The sequence below is a fragment of the Herpailurus yagouaroundi genome, unplaced genomic scaffold, assembly GCF_014898765.1.
Source record: "Herpailurus yagouaroundi ecotype Mexico unplaced genomic scaffold, PumYag 203, whole genome shotgun sequence".
Lineage (NCBI taxonomy): Eukaryota > Metazoa > Chordata > Mammalia > Carnivora > Felidae > Herpailurus > Herpailurus yagouaroundi.
In genome coordinates this window covers 20,564,347-20,586,627 of record NW_024412434.1, presented here as the reverse complement: position 1 = coordinate 20,586,627, position 22,281 = coordinate 20,564,347, and the positions used below count along the sequence as shown (strand labels likewise).

General features: G+C 42.4%; 2 protein-coding genes across 3 annotated transcripts in view; both read left to right on the top strand.

The window, feature by feature from the left end:
* Positions 1-109: 109 nt before the first annotated feature.
* Positions 110-22,281, top strand: part of HSPA14 (heat shock protein family A (Hsp70) member 14) — a 42,888-nt gene continuing 20,716 nt past the window's right edge. The window contains exons 1-10 of the mRNA XM_040451355.1: positions 110-345; positions 1,601-1,681; positions 1,755-1,837; positions 10,208-10,256; positions 10,391-10,496; positions 11,531-11,621; positions 12,370-12,474; positions 13,664-13,825; positions 14,745-14,900; positions 20,940-21,042. Coding sequence (XP_040307289.1) covers positions 289-345; positions 1,601-1,681; positions 1,755-1,837; positions 10,208-10,256; positions 10,391-10,496; positions 11,531-11,621; positions 12,370-12,474; positions 13,664-13,825; positions 14,745-14,900; positions 20,940-21,042 — 993 coding nt within the window. The 5' untranslated portion in view covers positions 110-288. The remainder of the gene's footprint in view (positions 346-1,600; positions 1,682-1,754; positions 1,838-10,207; positions 10,257-10,390; positions 10,497-11,530; positions 11,622-12,369; positions 12,475-13,663; positions 13,826-14,744; positions 14,901-20,939; positions 21,043-22,281) is intronic.
* MSANTD7 (Myb/SANT DNA binding domain containing 7) lies at positions 1,652-5,755 on the top strand. 2 transcript variants are annotated; one of them, XM_040451363.1, is made up of 3 exons: positions 1,652-1,681; positions 1,755-1,837; positions 5,101-5,755. In XM_040451363.1, the coding sequence occupies exon 3, from the start codon at positions 5,181-5,183 to the stop codon at positions 5,622-5,624; it is 444 nt and encodes a 147-aa protein (XP_040307297.1). In that variant the 5' UTR covers positions 1,652-1,681; positions 1,755-1,837; positions 5,101-5,180; the 3' UTR covers positions 5,625-5,755. The 2 variants fall into 2 exon arrangements, with proteins under 2 accessions (XP_040307297.1, XP_040307296.1); XM_040451362.1 differs by lacking the exon at positions 1,652-1,681 and adding an exon at positions 3,859-4,587.

The following is a 22,281-nucleotide window of genomic DNA, read 5'->3' as shown; positions in this document are numbered from 1 at the left end:
CTTCCAGTCCCTCCCTCACTGGAGCATGCGCACTATCGCCCACGCGGTGCCTTTCCGGTAGGGCGGGGGATTGGGGGACGCACTGAAGCTATTCGCAGACAGTCCGAGAGGAAAGGCTAAACCTTCACGCTGATTGGCGGCGACGCGGGAGGCCGGGGCGGATGTACGGGACGCAGTGGGCGGGCGGGAACGTGAAATTTCCGCGGTGCCTGATGGGGCTGTTCGGAGGTCGGGAGCTGTTGGCACAGGGGGACCACTCGTTACTGCTGCCGCCGTATCTGCCGCCTCATGGCGGCCATCGGAGTTCACCTGGGCTGCACTTCAGCCTGTGTGGCCGTCTATAAGGTGAGGGCCTGGGGGAGCTGGTTTGTGATTAATGTCGGCCACCCAGTTCTCCCGGTGCTGAGCCAAGTCCTTTGATCTCCTGCGGGGTTTGTGAACGGCGTGTCGCCGGCCTAGGAATGTCGCGTGGAGAGACATTACTAGGGGCAAGTTTGGAGGCGAAGCGCCGGGCGGACCGGCCTCGTCATTCGCAGCTCCTCCGGAAAGTCCACTGCGTCCTGGCGGACGGTTGTGACGACGTGGGCGCGCTGGGTCTGGAAACGTCCCGGCCGCAAAAGGCCTGGTGGGGGGTGGTCCTGGGGACGTAAGGGCCGTTGGAGGCCCAGAGGGATTTCGGGGACGGCTGGTCCCCGGGGCGTCAGGCCCGCAGGTGGCCCGGAGGGTCTCGGGGACATCAGGACCACAGGAGGCGCGGAGAGGGGCGGTCCTGGAGACGTCAGGGCCGCCGGAGACCCGGAGGGGGCGGTCCCGGGGACGTCTGGGCAGCTGAGGCCTGGGAGGTCTCGGGGACATCAGGGCTGCAGGGAAGCCGGAGAGGGGCCGTCCCAGGGACCTCAGGGCTGCCGGAGGCCGGGAGGGGTCTCGAGGATCTCCAGGGCACTGGAGGCCCGGAGGTGGGCCTGAACGTCCGACACCGGCGGCTTCTGGATGCCGCGAAAGGACCGGGTGGTCGAGATCTGAAACTGGAGTTGCTAATCCCTCGAAGCGTGTGAATCGAGTTGGTGGCATGCTCTACTTGACCTTTCTTGAATGAGAGAGCTTAACAAGGAGTTGTAGCTTCTTGGCATCAGTGGGGAGGCGAGAGGAACAATAATAACCAACTCCCCTAATACTAGTCTCGCACGTAAATGTCAAGTAACTTGGAAGGAAAACCAAAGAGATTTAGTGCTACTTCATCATACGTAGAAAAAGGAAGAAAGATGTACCTGTCGGGGAAGAACGAAAACTAGAAAGGGTGATGTCATAAGGCTTGTTATTGTATATAGAAAGATTATTATGTTTGATCCATTTATCGACTGTATAGAAAAAAATGAGGCAGTTCTTTGTGGAACATTGACCTTGTATAAAATCTAGGAAATTAATAACGGCCATTGAATCTACAAATTTAAAATATTGATGTAACGATTTTTCTATCTACGCATGTGGCAAGATAACACTGGTCCACATATGTCTGATGGGACTATCTATCTATCTGTATATGTCTATATGTGTTTTGTTTTCAAAAGACCTAATAGAGTTCTATTTTTTTTTTTTCCAGGATGGCCGGGCTGATGTGGTTGCAAATGATGCAGGTGACAGAGTTACTCCAGCTGTAGTTGCTTACACAGAAAATGAAGAGGTACTATTTCCCTCATTTTTGTATTTTGAAATAAGCAGAATTACATGCATTGTAATATACTGCTCTTTTTCAGGTTGTTGGATTGGCAGCAAAACAAAGTAGAATAAGAAATATTTCAAATACAGTAATGAAAGTAAAGCAGATCCTTGGCAGAAGGTACGGAATAAAATAATAATCTTACATATGGGAAGAAAATGTGTTTATACATTCTAAACATAATGTGCAGTGAAACTGGAAACACCAGTTTGGTTTTCTGTTGCTTTTTATGATTGAGTCATTTCAGAGATTATCCCAAGTAGGCTCTTTCTTTTGATAATTAGTGTTGAATCTTGTCAAGGATGGGATTCACTCAGATATTTGTTTCTTGCTGATGGGTCTGTTCTTATTGATGAATGCCAACATTCATATAGTTTGATAATTTGTGTCATTTAGAAGTGGTAATTTGGACTTTTCACCTTTTTACGTCACTGAAAGAATTTGAAAGATTTTGTGGGAATTTGAAGATTTTTCTGTACTGAAGTCGAATTTTGCAAAATCTATTACAGTTGGTCATAATGTATATAGAAGCTATTGATTTTCTTCCTCGGGTCCTTTTGTGACACTTTCTGGGAACTAACTTTTCCAGCTGCATTATGAATTTAATCATTAAAGAAACAGTTTAATTAACATCTTAAGAATCAGGTTAATCATCTGTTGTAACTTTAATTAAAAGATTAAAGAGGCTTGCTTCTCCAGACTTCTGTCTCCTCGAATTATAGATTGACATAATAATTAGAGGTTTTCATTTTCACTGGAGTAGTAATACTTGATACAGTGTTTTTAAATTTTCAAAGTGCTTTCACATCTATTATTTAATCCTCTCAAATTCCTAAAAGATTGGAAGGGCAGGTTTTATTTCTTCCCATTTGTAGATGAGAAAATCAAGACACGTAGAAGTTACAGTATTACTCAGTTAGAGGGGTGAGCTAGGTAGGACTGTGGTTTAGGACTTCTAACTTAGCCTCAGGTTCTTTCTACTTCTGAGAGTTTAAGTAGAAATGTCCTGTGTTGATCTTAGGATTCGAGGGTTATGGATTAAATCTAATATTTATTTCTTTTATATGTATAGGTATTTTTTTTTTTTTATTATCCCTTACACGTATTTAAGCTGAACTTGATAATTATTTTTCCCCCTTAGGGTATTTATGCACGAAGTCAAAAATGATAATATTTTAGAGAGAATTAAAATTTTTGTGATGATAAATATATTCCCATATCCATTTATGTGTTGATAAAACTTAGTATTGAGCATATTGAAAATAAATTAGCTGGTGTCAAAAATTTGCAAGTTAAAAAAAAAAAACCTCTAAAAAGGCGGGGAGCCGTACATGGGCCTTGAAGCTAGATTCGCGATAAGCAGCCAAAATAGGGCTTTTTTTTAATTAAACTTTTTATTTTGAGATCATTGTAGATTTACATACTGTTGTAGGAAGTAATAACAGAGAAATCCAATATATTACTGGATTTACCACTTTCTCTCGATGGTAACATCTTGGAAAACTATAGTACAGTGGCACAACCAGGATACTGACATTGATACGATCCAGATACAGAACATTTCAGTAGATCTTTGTCCTGGTAGCCCTTTTTTAGGGCAGATGATCAGAGTAATGATATGGTTGTCTTCTGCCATATCATGCAACATCTTTGTATTGTCAGGAACAACTTAAGTGTACTTTTCTCGCCCCCAAAGTTAACCTTTTAACAAAGTGCAGTGGTGACAGTCAGATGGGTATTATATAGCCCCAGGGCTAGTAAAGGATGAGCGCTCTTCAGACCTGCTGTTACACCATGATCCTGCGTGCACTTCTCTAGAGTGAGCTGCGTCCTGGTCCACATGTTCTGCCCTCAGTCTACTTAGAACACAAGGTGATTTTTACAGATATGCACTTGTACCAGGTCTTGGCCTTAGAAGCACTCTGTCTTTTGTGGAGGAGCCAGTCCCCTTTTATCAAGCCAATAAGACCCCTTGAAGCCCCTGGTCCAGTACCTGTCCTGGGCAAACTCCCAAAGTTGGGCTTTCTTAGTCTTGGCATCCTGCCTGTTTGCACCGTACTTACAGGGAGCACCACTTAACTTGCTGCCACGATTATCCTCACGACCCTCTCTGTAACTCTCATTCCCCTGTGGCCTTCCAGCCAGAAATGCGGTCCTTGGACCTGGCTTCTCAACAATTAGCCCTGAGAGGGAAGAATCGGCTGGCTCCTGGAAATACACTGAGAGCACACAGAGCTTCCCCACACCTTCAGATTTGCACCTTGCTGCCCAGGAGCTTCCCACAGCTAATCTTCCTTCCCAGTCCACTATGGCCAGTTCCAATAGCAGTGCGGGCATCCGGTGGTCCAGACAGGAGACACGAACGCTTCTCTCCATACTAGGCGAGGCAGAGTATATTCAACGCCTCCAGACTGTGCATCATAATGCAGATGTCTATCAGGCTGTGTCTAAGCGAATGCAGCAGGAAGGCTTCCGCCGCACCGAACGTCAGTGCCGCTCCAAGTTTAAAGTTCTGAAGGCGTTATATTTAAAGGCGTACGTTGCCCATGCCACGAGTGTGGGGGATCCGCCGCACTGTCCGTTTTATGATACATTGGATCAGCTTCTCCGAAATCAGATAGTGACTGACCCAGACAACTTAATGGAGGACACTACTTGGGCCAAGCACTGTGATCAGAACTTAGTGGCCTCTGACACCCCAGGGGAAGAGGGACCCAGCATTCTCAGAGCAAAAAGGACTCAGGCAGCAGATCATCAGCCTATCTTGAAAACAGTTAAGGAATCAGATGAGGATTGTCAACTGAGAATCAGTGACCAGATGCGAGAAACCAGTGACCTTGAGGACTCCTGGGATGAATCCTCGGGTGCAGGTAACTCCCAAGCATGTGAAGGATCGGGGTGCCAGAGTCACTCGGTTCTAAACAGCAGGATATGTTTGGATGGTGTTCTCTTCAACATTGTCTCCATTTCTGCCCCATGCCCTCTTATTTTTTAAGCCTCGTGGTCAGATAAAGGGCTCCAGGTTTTTAAAAGCAATGACCTTAAGTATCTAAGGTATTAGAACTTTTTAAATGTGGATGAAGTATTCTTTAGAACCAGACTAGTTTTGCTGTTATTTATAGTGGGTGTGTAGGAATTCGTGACTAGAGATGGGGCTGGCTGGCTATGTGGAAAAGGGTTCAGGAAGGCAACAGGGAAGTTTTAGAGGTAAGACTGCAATTGGCCAAAGTGTCCAGATTAAGGAATTGAGATCTTCCCAGTCCCTGGTGGAAAGAGGCCTTTCCAGCCTTAGTTTTGTAACTGTCTTCTCAACTCCACTGCTGGCTCCAAGCATTCCCCTAGCAGGAATGTCCTCTTTGCAACGTTGTTGCTTTGTTTTTCAGGGTGCTCTCAAGGGACCCCCAGCTACAGCAGCTCCCACCACCTTTTCAGAGGTGCGGTTGCTCCCTGTCAGAGCAGCCCCATGACCCGCCTGGGTGTGTCCGGTGAGCCCAGTCCGTGTGCCAGCACCAGCCGAAACACTCCTGGGGTGGCCTCCGCACCGCGGCCTCCGGTCTCCTCCTCCACAGTTCCTTTTGTTTCTGGTGGGGATAGGCCTTTGACCGGTGAGCCCCCTCCACGGTGGGCGAGGCGAAGAAGGCGGTCAGTGGCCAGGACTATTGCGGCCGAGTTGGCAGAAAACAGGAGGTTGGCACGAGAACTTTCAAAGCGTGAGGAAGAAAAATTGGACAGGCTGATTGCTATTGGTGAGGAGGCCAGTGCTCAGCAAGACACTGCCAACGAGCTCCGCAGGGATGCCGTGATCGCAGTCAGACGCTTGGCCACGGCGGTGGAAGAGGCCACCGGTGCTTTTCAGCTAGGGCTCGAAAAATTGCTTCAGAGGTTAATTTCGAATACCAAAAGTTAAGAATTGATTACAAAGAGGCTGTTTCCTAAACTGGTAGAAGCCCAGTTCCAACACCTGCCTTTTGGTACCCTGGCTCCTTTTACACGTCCTTAGGAATGAATAAAGGAAAGAAAAAGCGGATGAAACATTAATATGCAGAGTAGCGGGAACGTATGAGCTAGTTGCTTTTCCAAGCTTCTTCACGAATTTGAAGACCTCTCGGGTATGCGAGGAGTGGTCTGACAGAACAGATGGAGTCGAGACCAGAGAGGGGGTTAGCTGCGGCCTCGCTGCTAGTGTGGGGCAGTTTAGTTTACCTCGACACCAGTTTCCTCATCTGTATGGGGGCCCGGTCATAACTCCTGACCTGCCTACCTCACAGGGTTGTTGTGAGGACCCAATGGCTAGTAGATGTGAAAGGGTTTAAAAGTTTAAAAGCACTACACACTATATACATGTAAGTTATTAATGCATATGACCTTGGCCGAGGTTTGGCTAGGGTGAGGCACGTTAGTTGACAGAATTATGGTGTCTGCCGTGACCTCATTGCTTGAATCTTTACCGGTTTAACTTGACTGCTTCTTAGAAGTGTAAGGTTTTCATTTTTTTAATCCCTCTCTGGCTCATTAGACTGATATAGATCCATGTGTTTATACCTTTATCTCTTATATTTTCACTGCTGTGTCTATGACATACTTAACTAGTAAGCACTCAATGGTCAAACCAGCTTTCCTTCCCTTTCACTGGTTTTTAGTGACTTACCACTCTAAGGATATAATTCAGAACTGACAGGGAGCTACAGTTGTGTGTTACGATTCATATGGTCTTCGATATGATGAGGTATTGGCTGTTTTATAAAATATTAAATGTAAGTAAATTCTTTGCATTCCATATTATTTGGGTCCCTAATATACATAATGACATGTCTTTAGGTTTAGGGTGTCACTTGGAACAACATGTGGAAACAATTTGGAATCTGTTTTCCAAGTGCTTTCAGCTAATTTCATTCCTTTCTTTTAGCCTTTTTTCTGTCTGGTATGTTACAGAGGCAAGCCCTAGAAGACTTTGCTTCTGGGGAACTTTGCAAAGTCACTTTTTCTCATACAGTGTAGACAAAAGTTCACCGTGTTAATGGCCTGTGGTGGAAGAGGACAGCGGGAACAACTGAGGACGGTGTGGATAAAGACCGCCTGCAGTAGATGACTCCTTTTAAGCACAAAGCCCTCAATAAATACGTCCTCCTTTCCCCCAAAACATCCACACTTCCTTTAGGAGATACGAAGATGTTGAGCCATACCTCCAATTTACCTTAGAAAGAATGCCATTATTGGCCGTCATGAAACCAACAAACTTCAAAGCTTTTAAGTGGTTTGCTTAGTACTTTCAGGAAATACAAATAAGAGCCTTGGAATTTAAAAGGCTTTCCTCCAGTCTACAGGCTGAAAAAAACAAGTGCAGGCATATTTGAAGAGGTTTTGTTTTATATTTTGTAGGCTTGGGTGCTTACCTATGTGCTGGAAATGCAGGTGGGTGGAGAAAGAGTCAAAACAACACTAGGAATATAGCCAGAGCGTGAGTCGGAGGCAGGCAAGCTGCACTGACGAACGAGTGATGCGTGTAGAAGGCAGCTGATGTGCTAGAGCACTGGATTCTAACCCTGTCACGGTGTGTGACCTCGGGCAGGTGACTTGCCCTTTTGGTGCCTCAATTTCTTTAAAATGATTTGTACTAGATGACTTTTCTAGTACCTTCTAGTTCTAAAACAATTCTATAAGTGACATAACAAGAAAAAGGCAAAGTAAACTTTTAATTGTAATATTTTCAGTCACAGTAGCATATTGTATGTTTGAAATACTGGTAACAGTTGTATTTTAAGAGAGCATTCTACGGTATTAATATTTATTAATATACTCCACTTACATAAGCACCACACCAGACGTAGGTTCCTTGCTTTAAAGAAGCCCATATTAAGGCAGTGAAACGGATATACCTGTGTGTGCATTTTCTCCATTGTTTTAGGCCTTTGTATGTGTCTGTTTTAACGGGGTAACACTAATATAAGTACGTAGACTTTCTGGAAAAACAGGGAAGTACTCAAAGGAGAGTTAGGCCTGTACTCTATTAACCTATTAATGGTAGAAAAGTACGTAGGCAGGGCTTTATTTGAGATAAGTGCTACAGAACAGGAGTGGAGCTAAACTTAGGAGGTAGTACTGTGAAAATCTTTTGGGTGAAATAACTTTAATGTGAGAAGAAAAGGAAAGTTCTTAATGAAATAAACAGAAAAAGAAAACACTGTTAAGAGGAGGCCATTCTCATTGAAAGAGAACAAGCTCAGAAACCCTGCCTAGGCTCTGGGCCCCGCCGTTCGTGCCTGCCCACCCTTAGGCAGGTCACCTTACCGCTCTGTGACTCCCATTCCTCACCCACAGAGGGAGAGACCAACAACCCTCCTACCTACCTCGCGGGAGTGTGGTGAGGGCCAGATGAACAGATGAATGTAAAAACGCTTTCAGATGTGGAAGGCACTGTCTTGTGACAGTGATGGGGAAGACCGCCCTGGAGCACATTAGTGCTGCTGTGTGCCAGCTCCAGCAGTCTGCTGATGGTGCAAGAGACATTTAAGGAAGGACGAGGAAGAGAAAGCGGCAGTGCTTGTAAAGGTTGTGGTACGACGGTGGGGTTAACACTCTGCCTCCTGAAGACCGTGATGTAAATGAGGTGCTGTGTATGCCAACCTCCCACCACCCTTTGTGTTTCTGTTAAGTGATTTAATCCTGGTGTGGACAAATAAAGTTTTTACTTGTATGTACTTGTGGTCAGTCCGCTACTTTCTGGCGATATCCACGACCATTTGTCGTCACCTCCACTCTCTGCTTTCTGCTTCTCTGCTAGCTAATCTCCAGGGTCTCGCCTTCATACGATCCTGAGAGCTTCATGTGCTTTCTGTCCTCACATGAGAGGGGCCCTCTTCGCAGAGGAGTTGAGAAATAATTTTCCATTTCTAAAATGTCTATAAATTCCATAATATAGGCTTTTTGGCAACGAACTATCTTGACTTGGGTAGCTTACAGGAAGGATAGATAACAGGATAAATTGTCCTGGTTGACCACAACGCTTGTTCTAAAGAGAACAACTGGTAAGTGTCATGCTGAAATGGTATTGGTGCAAATAAATAAGTATGGGCACGCTTCATCTTTTTTTTGGCGTACTCTTAAAATAGTTATCCAGGATCCAGTCGAAATACCGGATTTAGAGAAAGGGAGGAAAAGAGGGCTTAGTGAAAAGAATACTAAACTTTGTATTAAAGATCTGGATTCCAGTCAGTTCTGCCATGAATTAACCATGGGACTTTGGGCAAGCTACTTACTTTAACCTGTTTCCTCTCTTAGCAGTTTTTAGGTGATAGAGAAGAAGTGTGAGGAATCTGCAAGTGTTCTAGACAGTTCTAAGCCGAATTAGTCACTTAAACCCTTCTGTCTTCCTCTTATTTACACAGGTTAGGGTCTTTGGATGCCCAATAACTTCAGCAGTTAGTTGCTATTAATTTTCAACTCCTCTTTTTAAAGACTGGTCTCTGAATGGAATAGCTGCAACCCCTTGGAAGAAGGGTTAAAGTGGAAGGGTTTCCTTTAATTTCTAGATGAAGTTATAGCAAGAATCAAGGACTCCTGTCACTGCCCAAAGGGGTAGAGGTACTTTAGTCATTTACCTTGTTACTGGGAGGCAGCCGGTTAGATGTAAACAACACCAGCCTGATAGAGAAGCCTGGAATCAGTACCAACTGTTCCTTATTAACTTACAAGGCATTGACTATGAACTATTACCTCCAAAATAATACCTGCCAAATTAACCCCACTGAGGTGTCGTGAAGAGCAAGTGAGGTAATACACGTGAAAACATTTTTTAGTCTGCACAAATTGGTATTTTGAGCAACATCATATCCATTGTTCTAATTTTTCATTGCCGTATACATTTATCTAATACCTACTTTGGGTAGGACGTTATAGATCTGTCTACTTGCAGTACGCTGCACCTTTCCACATAGAACATTCATACTTCAGCTCAGTTTTTTGTTTTTTTGTTTTTTGTTTTTTGCTTTGGGTGTTGATTCATGTTCACGAGCCAAGGAACAAAGATGGTGTTAGGTATTCTGGTCTGCCCTTACTTTGACATCTTTCTTTTCGTCCTTTTTATCTCAGTGATTGTCAGTGATCAGTCCTCACCATCACAGATGGGAGTATATATGACATAAAATCATTGATATTCTGAAAAATTACCCTCAGATGTATAGCATCTGTTAATAGCAAGATCAGAACAAATAAGAGCTATTTACTTCCAAACATGAAGGTTAACACGTGTGTGTGTGCGTGTGCGTGCGTGTGCACGCTGGTTAACACTTTAATAGGATTACTATAACCACTAAATAATTGTGTCCATTTAATCCTATCACTTATAATATATCATGATTTGTTAATATTAAGCAACTTCATGATTTTGTTTATATTTTTATATTTGTTTAGTGATATTAAAAATATAGTCTTCTTTAAATATTACTCATCAACAATACTGATTTTAATAATTATCTTTATCTTTATGGACAGCTCTGATGATCCACAGGCTCAGAAATACATCACGGAAAGTAAATGTTTAGTGAGTATGGTTCTATTATTACCTCTCCGTTACACAAAGTCGTTGCCAAGGTCATAACCAATTATATTATTTTGAAACTTTCTATCTTTATTAAAATCATTCCTTATGTAACACACCTACAATTTCCTTTATAGGTCATTGAAAAGAATGGAAAGTTACGATATGAAATAGATACTGGAGAAGAAACAAAGTTTGTTAACCCAGAAGATGTTGCCAGACTGATATTTAGTAAAATGAAAGGTACTGAGCAAAAGAGACCTTTTAAAAGTTGACCTTAAAGAAAAGTTAGAGGTGTTTCTTGATCTGGAGAGAAGCAGGGTGATTGAGCAGATTAAGGAGACCTAACACTAGACCTGACTGTGTCACTAACTGTCCATGTGACCTTGGTTATTTGACTAACCTTCCCTGACTTTGGTTTCCTTAGAAGTAATGTAAATGGGTTGGGCCAGGCTCACATTTCCACAGCTTCTTAAATTGAAGTGGCCAAATAAGTGTGAAGAGTTTCTTTCTCTGCTCAAGATTGACAGTGCTCTTTGAACAGTTCTTTAGGTAGATTAAGTAGGTCTGGCTCATTAACACTTCCAAGGAAGACTCAAAACCGAGTGGCAGGGCTGTGGAACAATTTGGGAAATTCGGGAACAGATGATAAGACTCACTTCAGCTCTGGAATTGTTACGAATTTGTGGGATGGAAGGCATTCTTCTAGTGTGTTGAACTAACATGCTGTTTTGTCTTCACATGGACACATGAAAGACTCACTGTTAATGGAAGCAGTCTAATTTGGGAGATGGTTGAAACTTTGAAGCCTAAGAGCCAGGCTTTTTGGAAAGTACCTGGTTCCGTGTCCACAGATTTCCAAATCCACAAAAAGTTCTGCACGATTTAAGAAAGCCAGAGAAGAGGGGCGCCTGGGCGGCTCAGTCAGTTAAGCATCAGACTCTTGGTTTTGGCTCAGGTCATGATCTCACAGTTTTCATGAGTTCAAGCCCTCCTTCGGGCTCTCGGCTGGCAGTGTGCAACCTCCTTGGGACTCTCTCTCTTCCTTTCTCTCTGCCCCTCTCCCACTCATGCTGTCTCTATCGCTCCCAAAATTAGTAAGTAAACTTAACAAATTTAAGAGAGCCAGAGAAGAACATGAATGGGGTGGTCAAATAAGTGAATTGGAAAATCTTTACAGTGAGAAGATCATGGTACAAATTAATAAACCACAAAGTATCATGACATTTTTCTTGTGTCATTAGAATTTATTTTTATTTATTTATTTTTTAATACAGAAACAGCACATTCTGTATTGGGCTCAGATGCAAATGATGTAGTCATTACTGTTCCATTTGATTTTGGAGAAAAGCAAAAAAATGCTCTTGGGTAAGTTTATCTTGTTTGCTTAGAGCAAATATAGATTTTATAATACCACAATGTAGTAAAAGGTAAAACTGTCATTGAAAGTACCTTAGGCAATAAAATTGTATTTGTAAACAGATGTATATATTTACATATGTAATTAGTATGGTAAAAAGTATAGTAATGATCATTAACATTTCCTATCTGTAATACCAAGAGAACATAAAATTAGATGTACCTTATTAAGCTGTTTTGATTGGAAATATTTTTCATTACCAGGTTAAGTTCATGTTTATAAGTTGCTTTGCCTTACTTTCATATAATCAAGGTTTATGTTGGAATTATATAAAAATATATACAGTTTTAGATATATTTGCAATTATTTCTTCACCTTATTAGATCTTCACATCTAAACAAAAAGTTGCATTTATTTTTTATAGGTCATTATGAAAATGTAATTGATGAGCATGTATACCTTTGTTTTGAGGATAGAGTTTCATCTGGCACTTGGGCAGTCATCTGAGTTGCTTGTGGGACAGATAATTGCTTTATTTACTTGAACTTGTGGGATGTTAAAAACTGACCCTAAATTAAAGAAACTGGAAAATTCCAAAATGTATTATAAATTTGTCTTAATCTCTTTCTAACATTTATAAGCATGGACATTTTTGAGACTTTTCTTTATTTGTTATAAGCACGTTATTTTTTTTTTGTCAAGAAAATACTCGAACGTGTTGTGATATTAAATTCATTGAAAGCAAATTGTCCACAGGGAAGCAGCCAGAGCTGCTGGGTTTAATGTTTTGCGGTTAATCCATGAACCATCTGCAGCTCTTCTGGCGTATGGAATTGGACAAGACTGCCCCACTGGAAAAAGGTAAAAACCATATTTGCAGCTTTAAGTTTTTCAGTGCAGAAAACATTTTTAGATTATAGCAATGGGGATCATTATATAAAGCAGTGGGTTCCAAGCCTTTATGGATGAAATGACATTGAAACTCTCACCTGGGGTTTTTCAAATAGATGAGAAAGACTTCCTAGGAGAGCAGAGAAAGGACATAACAGGAGGGAAGATTGAACTTTGCTGTCTTCTTATTACTCATGTTATTTGTCTTTTTTTTTTTTTTTAATGTTTGTTTATTTCTGAGACAGAGGGAAACATAGTGCGAGTGGGGGAGGGGCAGAGAGAAAGGGAGACACAGAATCTGAAACAGGCTCCAGGCTCTGAGCTGTCAGCAAAGAGCCTGATGCGGGGCTCAAACCCACGAACCATGAGATCATGGTTGAGCCAAAGTCAGACGCTCAACCGACTGAGCCACCCAGGCCCCATCTCATATTATTTGTCTTTATTGGAGGAGGATTTGAAATTTATAAGCCCAGCCAAATTCCAACTCAAGCCAAGGCACTGTTAATTTTTCTACCAATTCCAATTATTAAACATGTTTAGAAACAGTAAGTCTTTTATATACATTTTTCTTGGCAGGAGATGGGGGAATCCAGCATGGGATTTAAAGCGTTTTTTGATAATGAAATAGTAAGACATGCTCCTAATTTAGTTGTTGAAACTTCTAATAGATCTGACACAGACACCGTTAGGGAGATTAATTCTGATGTGTTTATTTTCCCTAGTTGTTTCACCTTACTACTATTTCAGTTAAAGAAGTTAGTATGTATAAATCAGTAGGAAATTAGTTTATGTAGAATATCAGAAATGAGCTTCTAGTATTGCATATGTTTGATTTTTACAGAATGTGTCATTGTAGTAGTAACTTGGATAATATTAGCACATAAAGTTTCTGTATTTAATTCTGTTATGATTCATTATAACCACGAAAAGAAAAGTTAGTGTTTTGAACTCCAGTTACTCAAAAGAATCCAGTTTACATATGCAACTAAATAAAAACAGACTTTGGTTTTGATTCAGAATGTAGGGGTTCCAGGCTTAATTCAGCACTAATCAACTATTTGTGACATAAAGGGATTAAACTAAGTGACTTCCAGTGTCCAACCTGCCTTTAAAGTTTTGTGATTCTCTCATAACTTACTTACGTTTTCTTTCTTTTAAGCAATATTTTGGTGTTTAAACTTGGAGGAACATCCTTATCTGTCAGTGTCATGGAAGTGAACAGTGGAATATATCGTGTTCTTTCAACAAACACTGATGATAACATAGGAGGTACACATTTCACAGAAACCTTAGCACAGTATCTGGCTTCAGAGTTTCAGAGGTAAATATTAATGGACTTCATGATATATTTTAATTGAAGTTTCTCTTCTGGGTTTTTGTACTGTTTTAAATTGCCTTGCTTCAAAGGAGGATGTGGGGGTTTTTTTCAGTGCTTTGGATATTTTTGTGTCTAGAGTTACAATGTCCTCTCCAGGCATTTGCAGGGAAGCAGAGGGCAAGTTGTCCAGTACAGTGGGCTCAGATTTCTCATTTAGTGTGAGGGCCTGCCAGATGTTGAACTTCATGAACGTGGGTCTCAATTAAATTTCTTAATACCTCGGGTGTTGCTATTATGTCTAGATAGAGGAGTGTACAAGCACTTGAGGGCTCAATACCTTCTGAACAATTTTTAAAAGTTTAGATCTGATGAAGGTTACCTTATGTTACAGTCACATCCCAGTGAATTAGTGTCTTATGGAGTGTTTATTTAATTACTAATCTGCTATCACAAGCAGCATTTTGGTTTTGTTACTAGATGTAATTATTCCATTCAAAATCAAGAGTCAAATAGATAAAGGTTCTATTTCGGATATTGCTACTCTTAAAAAATATTTGGCTGAAATAGTATTTTCATCAGTTTGACTAAACTGACTAGGTAAAAAAAGTCTTGAAAAAGAGGTAATTACTTACTTGTTTCAAAAAGACCTATACTGGGGTGCCTGGGTGGCTCAATTGGTTATTATTATGGCCACAGAATAGAGCAGTTCTAAGTATCAAATATATTTGTCACTCATTTTTTTTAAGGAGGCCCTTCTTTTAATTGCAAAGAATTTTCTTCAGAGATTTTGGAGGGTTTGAAACCTGTAGTAGCATCTGATATTAATATTAATGTATGGGCTTATTGTCCTAGTAGGCATTATCTACATAATTCTAAATGGCCTAGTAATTTTTAAACTTCAGAGACTATATTTTTAATCTAGATCCTTCAAACATGATGTGAGAGGGAACGCCCGAGCCATGATGAAGCTGATGAACAGTGCTGACATTGCAAAGCATTCTTTGTCAACCTTGGGAAGTGCCAATTGTTTCCTTGACTCATTATATGAAGGTCAAGATTTTGACTGCAATGTGTCCAGGTAAAACTGAATGAAGTCCAAAGAACTTTAAAAAACAAAATTCCAGGGGCGCCTGGATGGTTCGGTTGCTTAAGCCTCTGACTTCGGCTCAGGTGATGATCTCACAGTTGGTGAGTTCGAGCCCCGAGTTGGGCTCTGTGCTGACAGCTCAGAGCCTGCTTCCGATTCTCTGTGGCCCTCCGTTTCTGCCCCTCCCCGACTCATACTCTGTCTCTCTCTCTCTCTCTCTCAAAAATAAGTAAACATTTAAACAAACAAACAAACAAACAAAAATTCCAGGCCGGGGTGAGGCAATGCCCAGGCGGTGGGGCCGCTGCTGCCTCCCTCCAGTGCCAGGAGGGTTGGGAGAAGGAGCGGGAAGCCCATGGCACCTGCAATCAGGGCGGATGCCGCGCCTGCCCCTTCTGCGTCTGCTTCGCGCCCCTGTTCCCCTTGGTTCTGCGACCCTCCCGCCTCCTCTCCGCTTCTGGGCTCCTGGCCACGTTGGGCCAGCTGGGCGGCCCCGGTGAGCCCTGCAGGACAGGCCTGGCACTGGGTCGCCATGCCTGGCACTGGGTCGGGCCTCTGGCCCAGCACGCCTTTGTTTCTCCTGCCCCGCAGCGAGCCTACCGCCAGGCAGAACTTCGGAGCAAAACAAAGCGCCCCCCCGCCCCCCCCCACGGAGGCGCTCCTGAGCTTGCTAAGTCGCCAGCCTAGAGCGGAGGGGACCAGCCTGCAGGGGTGGGAGGCCTGCCGGTGGGAGGCCAGGAGCTGCGAACCAGAGTGTTTCTGGTCTGCACAAGTTCCCCTGAGGCACTGAAGGACGACCTGGACCATGGGAGGGGAACAATCCCCGCTTCCCTTAAGCGTGCACTGACGCGGGCTTTGTTAAGTTGCAAACAACGTGCGGAATCGTTTGCCTACTTTGAGTTTGGGCGCAGTTCCTAGTGTTCTTGGGGCCCAGCGGGCATCCTGGTGCTTTAGACGCACTCCCAGGAATCCACAGAATCTACCAGTTGGCCTTGGTACCCTCAGAGAGATCTCAGGACTTGCACAAAGACGCGGAACCTAGGGACTTTGTGGTCTGGGCTCCACATCAGGAAACTGACAGACTTGGGCCTGGATAGTATTGCACTTGTGGGTGAATCACCCAAATCCAGTGCTTCTGGGCAGGCACCTGCTCTACTGATCCTGTGGGATGGCAGCCATCTGCTGTGGGCCTCCTGGAGTGTCCTTACGGATCAGTCCTAAGGAATGGTAGCTGTTGACCCATGGGCCTTCTGGGCTCTGTGTGCTCAGGTCTCTGCCTGGCCTGTGGAAGAGAGCTCTGATGGTCACTGGGCTCCCCACAGCCGAGGTCCAGGTGAGGTGGGCCTCTGCTTTTTCCTGAAGGACTGTCCTGTTCCCTGGGGTGACCAGGTTGTCTCCTGCCATCCTAGCTTTGTGTTCCTCAGTTTATAGCAGCTAGACTTTGCATAAAGAAAGAATCGGCCAGAAATTTAAGGCTTTCAGGGCACAGACAAGGAGAATTCAGACAGTTTTCTATGACTTGGAACCACATTATCGACCAGCCTGATCGCAGTACTGAGCCCCGGCGATGCCATGTGTTGTTTAGGTGGAAGAGGGGCAGCCCCTTTGGCCGGCAGCACCCCCCCTTCCTCCTCCCACCTTACCTCATGTATTCAGTGCCTGGTTCAGGTTGATGCTGTCCTGTGAGCTCTGTGCTTGCTGGGCAGGGAATGTGGACAAGTTCAAGCCCTGGTCCCGAGGAATTCTCAGTCCCCTTTCCAAGGTGGTTCCGTCAGCTACCGAGGCCTCATGGCCTGCGGGTGCTGCGCCTGTGGTTCAGGACACGGGCCTGAGATGCTTAGGGAGGCTCCAAGCCTTGGGGGAGCTGAGCCCAACTAAGTCCTGGAGAAGTGGGAGACAGTCTGCATAGAGTCCCTGGGGCACAGAGCAGCTGGAGTCCTTCCGCTCTGGGGAGGGACACTGTCCGGGAGAGATGACGCACTTGCTCCAAGAGGTGAGGGGGCTGCACCGGTCTGTAAGCAGGGGTCTGACCTTTTGTGGCACCGTCCGTGTGTGTTGGGTGGAGGTGGGGGCGCTGCACGACCGGCATCTGGGTGAAGGCTGACCCTAATTAGAATTCAGGATGGAGAGGCCAGGATGAACCCAGCCAGGCCCTGAATGCCTGCTGCGGAGCCAGGGCCCCATCCTGGTGGTAATAAAGAGCTTCCTAAGTGCAGGGAGCAGGAGGCGCCATTGTCTAAAATGTGGCTGGCAGGGTGTCTCTGGCAGGAGTGTGGGGGGAAGGGGGCCATGGGAAGCAGGCTAGCATTTCAGGTGTCAGTGTGACCAGGGCCCGGGAGCAAGACCTTGGAGGTGTAAGGGAGTTGATGCAGGGGAACTTTGAGACTGTAAGGGCGTGAGGATGGGTCCTAAGAGGGATATGACAGCAGAGATGATATGGAAAAGGTGGTAGGAAATAGGATAGCAGAGTTGATGATACTGGACTGGTGTCATCTCACTTTTCTCCTGTCCAGCCTCTTCATTAGAGCCACCCATTTAAGAAAAACAAATTGTTTTAATGACTTTATTAAAATATTCAAATACCATAAAAGTGTATAGTTCTGTGGACTTTTGTATATTCACAGACTTATGAAACTATTACCAACCGGTATCTGTTTCTGGTTCTGCTTCTAGAACATTTTCGTTCCCAAAAGAAATTCTATACCCATTAGCAGTCACTTCCTGTTCCCACCACTCTCAACCTCTGGCAACCACCTATGTACTTTCTTTATGTTTTTGTCTACACTGGACATTTCACATAAAGGAAATCATATGGTATATGACCTTCCATGTTTGGTTTCCATCACTTAGCATGTTTTTAAGGATCGTTTATGTTGCAGTACATATCAATATTTTATTTCTTTATGTGATTCAGAGGCAGCCATTTTTAACTTACTGTTTTTGGTTCCTTAGAGTTGTCTCCGTATTTCTAAATGAGAGATTTTCACCCTGATTCATGAAATTTACATGTACTCTATTGACTCCCTACAATGAAAGATGAAGAACAGTAGTTTCTTTACCATATGTAGGTTTTTCTTTTCTAAGTTAAAATAATGGATCAAGCAAATATAAGATACTGAGGTATAAAATTATTAATAACGTCTCTACGTAATTTTATGCCTCCTCCTGGAGTAAACATATGTGATGAAATCTCCCACGGTTTCGAAGCCAACTCGTGAAGTGCATCGCAAGTATGCTGTCCCCACATAGCAGCACGGCTGTTCCCGGGGAGGCACAGGGCCTGAACCCCGTGGAGCAGAGTGGTGGTTGTCTGGCCTCAGAACTCCGTCAGCTGTGGTGTTGGCCGCGGTTATGTTATACAGTCATTTTCAGGTTCTGTAAAAGAATCAGCAGCGGGCTAGGCTGAAAGATGGGCCCTGAATCAGTCGCTTGGGGACAAAAGTTAGTTGTAATAAAATGCTGTGAAGAAGCCTTAATAACCACTGGGCTGCACCCTGCTGTTAATTTATAGAGGGTTCCTGAGAATTATTAGGGTTAATGCTGAGAAAATGGAGAATTAAAATAACAACAAGAACAAAATTCCAAATACATTTATATTTAGGTGTAATTTTCTCACCTTGGGTTTTTTTGTTCGTCCTTTTGAGATTTATTAGCCATCGGTAGAAGGAAAGCTCTCCCGTATTTACTTGTGAGGTGTAGTTCTTGTCAGACTAAATAACCGTTCCCAACGTTCCCAAAGTAATGACATCAGTTGTGATTGCTTGCGCTGCTATTTACAGCTACAAAGAGTAGTGTGTGAAAAAGCATCCTAGGTCTTTGAAAGAAAGGCTTAAATTGTTGCTTCAATTTGATGTAGGGCTTGCACGTGTTTCAATGGTATTTAACTTACTAGTGAACACAGTGTAGCAGGAGTCTAAGTAGTAGTACGTGTTAACTCCTCAAATCCCGGTAACAGCCCGTGAAGTAAGTAGTGGTCTTTTCCGTATTTTACACATGAGGAAGCTGAAACAGATGTCTCATTCTTGCCCAGGGCTCCAGAGTAAGAATGTGTAGTGTTGGCTACGGACTGGGCGTTCAAACCCAGCTAGTTTGACTCCCGACGTCCATACTGTCACTGTCATACGCTAGTGAAGATTCATGTCTGTCTTGGTTTTGTTGGCTCTGGTCATCCATTGGCAACCTTTTTAAGTTTCGATGGTGTTCATGATATTTAGTGAACACAGGTTTAATGTACGTAAAATTGTTTTAAATTCCCTTATCTTTTACAGAACCCAAAATATTGGTTTCAAGTGACTATGCCTTTACCCGGAGAGAGTCCAAAGAGAGCGCATTGCCCTATCATTTTGCCTGGCATGTTACTAACAGTAGTAATACCTACCAATGGTTCACTATTCAGACCTCTCAACAACCTAATAGGTAACTTGGAAACATAGTGAAAATTTCCAGAATTACAGTATTATTTTTAGGATTCTACTGACTGTACTTGGTTAAATTTACTCCTCATCTGGCCCTTAGAGTTTAGCTTCTTCACCCTCCTGGGCTTTCCTGAAGATTCTAGATCTGTGTGCCCAGCACTATAACCAGTAGCCAGTGGCTTTTTAAATTTTAATTAATTAGAAATAAATCACAGGGGGAAAAGGAAGAGCATTAAAAATTCAGGTCCTCAGTAGCACTAGCCACAGTTCAAGTGTTCAATAGCCTGACATGGCTGGTGGCTCATAGAAAGTTCTATTAGCACTGCACTAGCTCTTTTAAGAGAGATTTCAAACAATAGCCCCAAAGATAGAAAGGTATTAAATTGAACAGAAATCTCTTTGTCGGCAGAATGTTGTGTATTTTTTCTGTTTCTAGAATTTCTAACTTAGTACTGAGTTAGTCCAAGTTCTCAGTGTATGTTTGTTTATTACTGCTTATCTATTAGGAATGAAATAGAATTTGTAATGTTTCATTAAAGAAATTTTGCCTTTATCACAAAGATTTCAATGGTAAAGTATATTTCAGTATGTACAGATAGCACAAAAAATAAAAATCAGTCATCTGCATTTAAGTTTAGCATGAAATTAGGGAGTGCGTTTTTCATAAACATAGATTTTTAAAAAAATTTTTAAATGTTTTTATTTATTTTTGAGAGAGACAGAGTACTAGTGAGGGGAGGGAGGGACAGAGAGTGAGGGAGACACAGAATCCAAAGCAGGCTCCAGGCTCTGAGCTGTCAGTACAGAGACCGATGCAGGGCTCGAACTCGTGGACCACAAGATCATGACCTGAGCTGAAGTCAGACGCTTAACCAATTGAGCCACCCAGGCGCCCCAAACATAGATCTTTCTTAAAATTATATGCTAGCATTCGAGCTTCTCAGAGCAAGAGAACTAAGTTTATGTACAGCATAGTCTCAGATTATAAAAAAAAAAAAAATAATGAGAAATAATCTTTTAAACTTTTAACATACAAAAATAGCAAAAGCTTGTAAATGATGGTTTGATTTGAATCTGTGGCTTTGTTGGGAATGCCATACACTGAGTATTTATTTATTTTTAGGTTTTTTTGAAAGCTTACAAGTAAGCCATGGGTAAGAATCTTCCAACTGAATTTGACATTGAATGCCTTCATACATTTGTAGATGAATAATTCAAATGTTTTCTCCCTGTGGAGTTCACTGCTAGGTATTAAATATCTTGTTCTGTTCACAAACCTGTTCTTTTTTTTTTTTTTTTAAGTTTATTTATTTATTTTGAGCGAGGGAGAGAATATATGGGTGCGAGGGGGTGGGGAGAGGCAGAGAGAGGGAGAGAGAGAATCCCAAGCAGGCTCTGCGCTGATGTAGAGCTCAAATCCACAAACTGTGAGATCATGACCTGAGCCGAAATCAAGAGTCAGAGGCTCATCCAACTGAGCCACCCAAGTGCCCCTACAAACTTGTTCTTAAAACATCACATTAGGCTTTGGCATTACCCTTCACAAGAAAACTTGTTTCATTGTATTAAGCCTTTCTCCTTGCTTTTTCCTCTGTGTGTGTGTGTGTGTTTACAGAGCAAGATTTGAACTTCTCTGTTCTCCACTTTTTAATAAATGTATAGAAGCAATCAGAGAACTCTTAGAACAAAGTGGATTTACAGCAGATGATATCAATAAGGTAATACTTTTATATTTTTCTTATTTATTTTAGGAGTAGTTTCAGACTTGGGATTTAGGAAATGGCCCCTTGGTACTAAGATAATATTTTTGTTAATTTAAATATTTTCTGAGCTTGTGTTAATGAGCAAGGAAAATTGAGTTTTTTATTATTGGCTCCAGTGGTAAATATTTACCAGTTTCCTATCAAAAAAGAATAGTTCCTTTCCAATATGTATATATTTTTTTCAATGTTTATTTATTTTTGAGAGCGGGGTTGGGGCAGATAGCGAGGGACACAGAGGATCCGAAGCAGGCTCAATGCTGAGAGCAGAGAGCCGGATGTGGGCTTGACCCTACGAACTGTGAGATCATGACCCAAGCTGAATTCAGATACTTAACTGACTGAGTCACCCAGGCACCCCTACAGAATATTTTTTAATATGTAAGCAAAAGCTGACAGGTATTTGCATGTTTTCTATGTGCCAAGCACTGTTTCTAAGTATTTTACATGGATTAACTCATTGAATCGTCACCAACAACACTATGAGGCAGGTGCTTGTATTTAGCCCCATTTTTTCAGTGAACGCACCAAGGTACAGAATGATGAGTAACTTCTGGGCGATCATGTAGTTAGCGGTTGAGCCAGGATTTTACACCGCATAGTTCCCAAGTTTGCTGTTAACAGTACACCAGACCGCTTTTCTCTGCTCGCATAAGAAAGTATTTTGAGACTTTCAAAAATATCCAAATCGTTAATATTTCCTTTTCCCCCAAGATTGTTTCTACTCCTTTAAAAAAAATACTCATAAAAGAAAATGCAGGAAATACCAAAAGGCAACCACTGTTGTATTTTGGAACATTTCTAACTAATCCAATCTGTATGATTTTGAATTTTATTTTCTTTATATAATATTATAACCAATTCCTTTCCCCATATTACTGTAGAATATTCATAACACAATTTTAAATAGATTCTTAATATGCTAGGAAGGGAAAGGCACCATAGATTATTTCATTGATCTATTGTGGACACTAGGTTGGGTCTCCCCCTCATCACCCAAAAGTGATGCCCACCTTTGAACATCGGCTTTTACCATATTTGGGGTGGATTCCTAATGTAAAATTATTGGGTTGAAGAGTATAAATAGTGTAAGACTACCTTTACCTTCAGTTACTTTCTAACAGAGTTGCATCATATGTAAATAACTTGGATTTAAATTTAAAAAGAAAAAGTTGCATTAACTAATACTCATTATCA

Coding starts and splice junctions, on each gene's coding strand:
- MSANTD7 (XM_040451362.1), top strand. CDS start 4,026: ATGGCCAGTTCCAATAGCAGTGCGGGCATCCGGTGGTCCAGACAGGAG. Junction 4,588..5,100: donor GGATGAATCCTCGGGTGCAG/GTAACTCCCAAG, acceptor TTTGTTTTTCAG/GGTGCTCTCAAGGGACCCCC.